The following is a 9105-nucleotide window of genomic DNA, read 5'->3' on the forward strand; positions in this document are numbered from 1 at the left end:
TCACAATAGAATAGTAATAACTATTTATAACAAAGATCAATAGATTAATTTATTTGGATTAATTGAATTGCTCTATACCAATTTTAATTCAGCATGAGACCCAAATTAAGCTCAAGTAGCTAGTTAGCAAATGAATTTACAAGTATATAAACATAAAAGGGGAAAAAAAAGAAGAAGAAAAATTAAGCAAATTAAGCCTATAATTAATAATTAACAAAACTCATTCTATATCACTACCACATTTCAAAATATATATATACATATATATATCCTTCATATTTTGCTAACTTTATACAAGTTTAATTCAGATTAAAACTAACTCTAGTTTACAAACACGACACTAGTTCTCATCGCACATTAAGGGCGTGTTTGGTAAAAAAAAAAAAAAAAAGGGGGAACTACAACCCATCGAACTCGGTGATTTCCATCCATACGGCAGAGCTCGACTTCACGCTCATTGTCGAGAGGGCAAAGTCATGAGTTCATGCTGCACACGGCGAACTCAGCGATTTCAATCCATACGGCGGCCGGAGCTCGACTTCATGCTCGGTCGATGTCGAGGGCAAAGTCGTGAGTTCGCATCATAAGCAAACTCGCCATCCCCCGTGGGACAGATTCACAAGCTCGTTGCCAAGGGCAAAGTCGTGAGTTCGCCCCGTACCCAAACCTGCCAACACCCCCTGTAGTTATGAAAAGTAGGTCACTTCGACCCCGACTTCGATCAAAACAAACACACCCGGTATATCCGCAAAGCGCAAAGCTATTGTGTAGTCACCCTCTTCCACCAATTCTTGCTCCTCTCCGTCTCACACTTCTCCCCTATCGTCGCCAACTTCGGCGTCCACCGCCGCTCCCGCCTCGCCTTCACCATCTCCCTGTACTCCTTCTCCAGCGCCTCGTCCGTGCACACTCTACTACTACCACCACAGCTGCTCGTCATCTCCTTCTCATTCTCCTCCGCTGTCGATTTCATCGTANACTCCTTCTCCAGCGCCTCGTCCGTGCACACTCTACTACTACCACCACAGCTGCTCGTCATCTCCTTCTCATTCTCCTCCGCTGTCGATTTCATCGTATTCTTATCGGAATTCATAAGCAGCTGATCGCACACGATGATCTGCAGGGCGCCCGTGGGCGACCTGCGGATCCGGAAGGGCCTGACTTTGCCGCCGCCGTTGCCATTGCCGTTGCCGTTGCCGCCGGCGAGGAGGAGGGAGGAGGCGAGGGAGACGAAGGAGAGGACGGAGTGGAAGAAGTGGGAGGGCAGGAGGAAGTAGGAGTGGCCCGGGAGGAGGCGGTCTGCGGCGGAGAGCGCCGGGACCTTCTGCCCGATCGTGAAGGCGGCGTCGGCCCGGCAGACGAGGTGGCAGGGGTTGTCCGTCATCACCTCCGCCGCCGACACCGGGCACTCGTACACCCGCACCGCGCCGTCCGCCCCCACCACCAGAATCGAGTTACTCGGCGGCCGCGCCGGCGGCAGCTTTTCATCATCGTCAGCAGAGAAGTCGGAGTCGGCGGCGGCGGCGGCGGAAGACGGCCGCCATGCCGCCGCGAAGCATCCCGGGACCATCTGCAGATTCGCAGACTTCAGTCTCATGATATATGCAGGAAATAGCTCAGCTGGTTAGAGCGCAGAACGCATGTATTATATATACATACACATATATAATAGCTTAATTAGTTGGATAGAGCGGAGGAGAAAAGGAGTATGTGTGTGTGGTGGATTTATATTATGGGAGATGGGTAATGTATACAGAGTACAAAAATTAAATAAAATAAAATTTATTATTTTGAAAAGTCCATGGACAGAGATAGACCAAAAAAAAAGGAAAAGTTAGAAATAAATAAATACATGTCTTTTTTTTTTAAAAAAAAAATTATAAATTAATTTGTGGAGATCACTCGCTGTAGTTTATTTCGGTTTAAATTATTTAAGTCCATCGAATTCAAAATTTGCCACGTTAATTAATAAATTTTATAACTTATCAATTTCATAAACGAAAACATGTAGAAAGAAAAAAAAAATTAAGGTTTTCGTGGTGGGGATCGAATGTGGATTAATGTGACACAGAGTGATTAATTAATTAATTATTTAATTAGTTAATTAATGGAGAAACGGATTAAAAAAATAAACACAATCCTCTGGTTGTGGATTGGTGGCAGGTTTGACACTTTGACTGAATTTTCCCAACGTACTCCTTTTTGTGACGTCTACATATACTTTGTTATTCAAATTAAATTAAATAAAAAATATTACTTTTTATTATTTTAAGATGCGAATCTCTAGAAACTCCTTTGGTGACCGCCGCACCTCTACGAGTCTACGACCGAAACCACGTATAAAATACTATCCGGTTGCATGTAATTATAACTGTACTACAACTGTAACTGCATGTAGAGATACCAACGAATCGAATACGAACAAGCTAGGATAGGCGTGTTCGCTCGTTTAATAGACGAACGAGCACGAATTGACTCATTAAGATATTGAGCTAAAAAATTCAGTTCGTCTTTGGCTTGTTTATTAATGAACCGAACACACTACAACAGAATTAGGTTATAGGGACACATGTTTGGGACACTTTTGAGTAAGTGTCCCATTTATCCTAAAACTTAAAAAAACATCTACTAATGTCTAAATATAAAGCCTAATCCAACCAAAAATAAAAGATTACTCTACTCAACCCACCACACCCGGTCGATTTGGCCCGATTACAAACAGAAAAAAAAAAAGAAAAATCAATTACCATCTTTTCTTCTCTCTTCACTCAATCCACTGAAATTCTAGACGAAGAGCCTTTCCTGTCGTCCTTCTCCGCCACCGCAGCCAACGAGATAAAGTTTTGGCGGTTGCTAAATGCTTAAATAAGTGTTGGTAAATTAGCAGCACTCTTTTAGGTCATAGCGACACTCTTTAACTGTCACTATATACCTAGCGACCCCACATATAGCAACACTTTTTAAAAGTGTCGGTAATTTTAGTTAGCAGCACTTTTTTGACATGTACCTACATTTAAAAGTGTCGCTATAGACCGTTTTTGTTGTAGTGACATGAGCTGTCCCGCGAGCAACAAGTTAGATTATCAATCGGTTTACTGGATAAAAAGTTTGAAAGAGAATTTTAAAAAATTAGAATCTTAATCTAAGAATTGAAATTTAAGTGGGAAGTTTTGAAGTTTATGTAAAAAACCAGCTACATTACACTTTCGATCTCAAACTATCAGATGTGCGATACTTCAGCCTTCAAATTTTAATTTATAAAACTTTCTGACTCGAACGTACTAAATTTTACAATAAAGTTCTACAGTTCTGGTCAGTTAACTAAATAATTAATAATGTATCATTGATATAGTAGCAATTTGATATCTAATTATCGTCGCGTAGTCATCAACCACAATATCATCACGTCATATCAACATTAGCGACATATTAATATATAGTCAATTATATTGACTAAAATTAAAAATTTCGAGTCAAATATTATAAAAAATTAAAATTTAAGAACCAAAATATAATTTTAGCTAAACAAAAAAACAAAAAAAGGGAGCTAGGTTCGAACCGCACCGGTCTAATCATGTGGGTTTGGTGGGTCTAAGGTCTAAAATGTGGACCAAACCCGAAAGAATCCAAATCTAACTAACACGACCACACCCCACGAGGAAAGTATGTATACAAAATGGGTCAAAATGTATAAGAACCCCCTCAGCTATAGGCTATTTTGAAATAGACCCCTCAACAGTTTCCTTTTTTTCATTTTTGATTGAGACCTTTTCAACTTTTAATCTCTTCGATTTAAATAATTTTTGTCAAAAATTTTACTAATTTATAAAACTTATAGGTGATTTCACCAAAAATAACAAATTTAATTACTCTTTACCAAATTAAATTAGGTCGTCAATTAATGGTAAATAACTCATAAGGTCACTAAATTTGATAGAAGTATTAACTAAACTAAGTATAAAAAGTCAAATAAGAAAAATAAAAGTTGAGAGGATCTCAAATTTTATAAAAAAGGGTGAAGTTATACGGAGCTTATCTGAACTATGATTCAGTTCGAACAACCATCTAATCTTTAAAAGTTTAATTTTATTATCCAACATTTATTATCCATAAATTATACGAAATATTCTAAATAAGTTTAGGAAGATAAGTGGCATACGCATTTTCACACTGACAAATTGAATCAATTAAAAAATTAGATATTGACATCAAAATTTTGAGAAATTACATAGTTATTTTAAAGCAAGTAATAGCTCAGCTCAGCTTAATATATATTTTTATTTGAAAGAGAAAGGTAGCAATGCAAACTATCTGTTTCATTTATTTTTTTTAGATTTAAATTGACCAGTTTGAAATATGAAATAATTAAGTTTTGAACTTGGGACCTCAAGTATCAATTATCAAATTTTTAGTTGAATGCGCTAATTAAGTACCGTCGGTACCGAAAGAAAATAGGTGCGAGGGCTATTTTAGAATGGAATTATAGTTGAGGGATCTCCACACACATGTTCTTATCCATAAATAGAATAAAATAAATGAATAAATATATTGAATGTGTGTTGTGTTTGACCATGACCCACCAAAAGAGAGAGAGAGAGAGAGAAAAAGCAGTAGCTAGTAAAAGGGAGAGTAATACTCAGATGAGAAGCTCTACATATCCACCTCATTACATTGCACGAGGGGGGGAGAGGATTTATTGTTTTGTTGTTGTTGTTGTTGTTGTTGTTGTTGTTGTTGTTGTTGTTGTTTGACCATTAAAAGAAGAGGACCATGCATGCACACACCCTTTTCAAAATAAATAAATAAATTAATTAATAATATTTTTTTTAAAAAAAAAACAAAGAAAAGAAAAAGAAGTTTTTGGGGTCTCTCCTCCTTTCTCCACCCTTGAAACCTATGTCCAAAATATTCAAAACTTGTCCAAGTTTTGAATATACATGTATATATTTTTCTCTTTTTTAACCCTAGGGCTTGCATGTGAAGGGAATGGCTTTTTTTGCTTTGAGAGCTGTGCTGGATCCAACTCCTATGTGTGTACAAAAAGGAATCTAAATCTCTCTCTCTCTCTCTCTCTCTCTTAATTTAACCACTGCAATTTTACTTAGAACTTAGAATTGGTTCCACAAGAGGGTGACAAAACCATGCCAAGTCTCTATGTTACACCCACACCAATGCCTAGATCCTATAAAACAAAACTGGATTTACAAGAAGAGGATATATATTCAACCACAATTCAAGCTTAAAATACGCATGCATAGAAGTAGTTCACATATAAATTGAAGTGCATGAATACATTCCCAGGGCTCGTACGCGTACAGGAGTAGGTGCATGCACGGGTGCCCGTTTCTGTACCACACCATTTTAATATGATTATTATGCGAATCTTTATCAGATCAAAGAGAGAGATGATGATCGTACGTGGAGATGTGAGTCTTAAACACGCATAATTAGCGTCTCACGTGGTGGATTAATTAGTATTGTATGAGATGGTACAAACATGCATGCATGCATGCTCAGGGGAGATCTTATTGCCTTAATTATATATACTTCAGTAAGGTTCTCAATTTTTTTATTTACTCCTTTTTAAAAGACTAATATATATAAGAAATATTTTTTTTTACATTTCAAGTACTTCTTTCAAATATATGTTAGAGTTAAATTTTGTTAGTAAACAGTTAGAGACAACCGTTATCTCTATAAAATTACTATTTTGCCCTTTTAAATATACTCTTCTAGCATCACCAATTATTCTTATTTGCCCTTTAGTATAGGACAAAAAGAGGTATTATCACCAATTTTTCTTATATGCCCTTAAGTCAGAGGCAAAAGAAATATTTTTAGATTTTTAGCTCTGGTAGAGATTTAATCCGTGTTTAATTGAAGATACGAATAGTAGGAGTATTTGTGAGTAACAGAAAATTAATATACGAGAGTATTAGAAGGTTAATATTAAAATAAATACCTTTTTAATATCCAAGTTCTTTCAAATATTTTTCTAAAGTTAAATTGTATTAGTGAACTATTAGGAACAATTATTATTTCTGTAAAATTAATATTTTGCCTTTTTAAATATATTATTCTACCATTGCCAATTTTTCTTATTTGCCTTTAAATCGAAAAGTAAAAAAGATATTTTGGCTTTTTTTTTTTAAACTCCGGTAGAAACTTAACCTATTTTAACTCAAGATGACTTGACGGGTAATAATAATAATAGAAGTATTTTTTAATAACGGAGAAATATACGACAGGTATGTTTGAAACAACAAAAAAGGTAGGAATATATTAGATATTTCAAAAGTTTTTAAGAAGTATATAGGCAATTAATCCTTATAATTTGTTATATATATAAAAAAAGCCAATTGTACTTAATTAATCTCTCTTGTAATAAATAATAATTAATTACCATGATAGTATAAATTTACCTCTATAATTGGAGAAGGGATAAGGTTAGAATTTGGTCAAGTGAGAATATTTAAGGCATAAAATGGCTCAATAAATTAATTAGCTTTAGTTTTGCTTTTGAAAGATTAGAAGTTCAAATTAATTAAGTTGGGAGGGAATAAGAATTATGCCATTAGAGGATCCCTAATAAATAAGCAAACTCTTATGGGAAACTATAATTAAGCATATATTTTCACTTTTTCTTATTCCACTTATTCTCAAAAATTATCTGAAATGACCTAGGACTCTTTCTTTTCCATATACCAAAATTCAATCAAATAGAAATGTACACAAAGATAAGGGATAAGATAAAATAAAGAATCTTGTCCTAAAGTATAAAATCAAGGTGGACAACATGAACAATATAATGAAAAAAGGAAAAAAGAAAACATCTCTGTCGGATTGACAACGCTAACCATTAATTCCAAAAGTTTGAGCCGTCAAAAATACACAACCAATTCACTTAAAGTATATAGACACAGCGCCCACGTGTCTTGATTGTGATTCGGTCCAATCAACTTCACACCACTTCGAACATGATTAGACCCAGCCCAACGTCCCGCCATCTCGAGAGTTATTCAGCCAATCTGACCTCCTACCACAGACGGGATACTGGTCCCTTTAAGCCAACAATCTTGTATTTAAAAATTGTAGTCTCATTGTGTTACATATTTATGTTAGGACTATTAATTCTTCGGTCGTTTTCAATAAGATCAATCTTTTACATAATATATATAGTTTTCGAGCTGGTATATATATATATATATTGAGTCCGTAGCTTTATGAGGTTATAGGGTTAAATTCCCATATTTTTCGCAATTTAATTGGTTAAATCCCTATTTATCCCCTTATCCCCTATCTCTCCTCATTAATTAGCTCGCATTATGACTTTTTCCTAATCATTGTTTTCTAAATTAATATTTCACATTTCACATGGTATTATAGCAGGAGTGTTGAATCTAATTAATAACTTAAAATTTTGACTACTGTGGAATGCCAATATTTGTTCTTCGTTTTTCTCCATTTTTTTTTTCTTTTTTCTTCTTGAGTTTCGATCCAATTTAGTGAAAAATGAGTTTTTGCTCCTGCCTTATTTTTATTAATGTTATTATTTATTTAAATAAGANTATATTTGGTTTATAATATTATTATTCTCGGGAATAATTTAATTTATGTTTGGTTAATTTTATGGAATAGTAGGAAATAATAAAAAAAAGTGATGGTTGAATTAATTTGATATAAAATACAATTTAGTAAAAATAATTTATAATAACATCAATTAATAGCTTTATAATAAAAATAATTTTTTATAATATATAATATATCCTTCGATTTATAATATTAATAAAGCTTAAAATTAAACCTTAAAAATAGCACTATTTCATGAAAAAGGTTAAATAGTTCATCCTAAGCTATTTCAAGCTATTTCGAAATGGCCGGAAATAGGCTGGTTTGATCAGAATATTTTATCCCGACCAAAAAAAAAAAAAAAAAAACTTCTTTTGACGGAATAACGATAATAACTTTTATTATTCCTGCTTTATTCTCAAACCAAATGGAGCCTAGACATGCACTCCGAGTTTTGAGGGGTATATTGGTAATTATTCTTATTTTCTATTAGGCTAGGTTGAGTAGATTAATTGACTGCCAATACTTTTTTTTTTTTTTTTATCATAATTGTGTAGGGATGATAGCTACACAGAAAATCACACAATATCTTATGGTCAAATAAAAGGAAAAAAAAAAGCTATTTTCTCTCAATTCAAATGTGATTAACTTGGCCCAAAATGAAAAAAAAAACAAACACAAAAAAAACAAAAACAAAAAAAACAAAAAAAAACACACACACACATCTAAAATGAGTTAGGGATTGGATTTTCGTTTAGTGTACCGACTCCTAGTTTGAAGTGGAATCAAACTCTTCCACCTAGCTAGTATACATGGGCAAAATTTTTCTAATTCTAGAAGCAACAATCTTAATTAGACACGACAAACGAACAGATTGGGCGATCCCCGAACAGATTATCATATCTGCAAGTCATTTAGACATGAATAAAATTTATCAGTAAATTTTTCAATAGCCAACATTTTTATCCATACGCGGACGAGCTAGTGTGCCGGTTACATGTAAGGTGCTCTATTTTATTTTATTGTAATAGTCTTTAAATACAAAATACACATATATAATTTTTAAAAGAACGTAATATAATCTACTGTTTAAATTATCACAATATACAATAGACAATATGAAGTCTTAAATAATACCAAGAACGATTAAGGTTAGAGTCTTAGAGATAGATAAAACAAAACGAGTATTCACTTATTATGTGTGTGTATCCACGGGTGGCTCAGAGTATCTACAATTTAACAGATATCCACCAATTTTATCCGTGATTTTTTGGATAAAAGGATCTGGTGCTCATACATGAAAATTTGCAGATAACCCAGGGGTATGAGCAGAGATAGCTGGTCTAGGCAACATGGTTAATTAATTTCCATAGGATACTTTATCCTTACATGGAATGTTCTATAGTCCTTACATGAGACATTATTCTAATACCATACAATTAATATGATCTTAAAATGACTTTGACAAGTCAATTATATATTAGTCCAATTGTGAATACGTAAGAACAACAATAATGTGCTCAAACGTTCCAATCC

The 9105-nt window shown here is 34.1% G+C and overlaps 1 protein-coding gene across 1 annotated transcript; it reads right to left on the reverse strand.

The window, feature by feature from the left end:
- LOC109723437 lies at window positions 269-1670 on the reverse strand. Its single transcript, XM_020251792.1, has 2 exons — window positions 995-1670; window positions 269-895 (listed from the first exon to the last, which is right to left on the reverse strand). Exons 1-2 carry the CDS (start codon window positions 1595-1597, stop codon window positions 761-763), a joined length of 738 nt encoding a protein of 245 aa, XP_020107381.1. The 5' UTR covers window positions 1598-1670; the 3' UTR covers window positions 269-760.

This window comes from Ananas comosus, linkage group 17 (assembly GCF_001540865.1).
Source record: "Ananas comosus cultivar F153 linkage group 17, ASM154086v1, whole genome shotgun sequence".
NCBI lineage: Eukaryota > Viridiplantae > Streptophyta > Magnoliopsida > Poales > Bromeliaceae > Ananas > Ananas comosus.

What these genes read in the sequence shown, in the direction of transcription:
- LOC109723437 (XM_020251792.1), bottom strand. Translation starts at nt 1,597, where the DNA reads ATGAGACTGAAGTCTGCGAATCTGCAGATGGTCCCGGGATGCTTCGCG. An exon ending in GTAGAGTGTGCACGGACGAG is followed by an intron (nt 896 to 994) that starts GCGCTGGAGAAG and finishes TGCACGGACGAG; the next exon opens with GCGCTGGAGAAGGAGTACAG.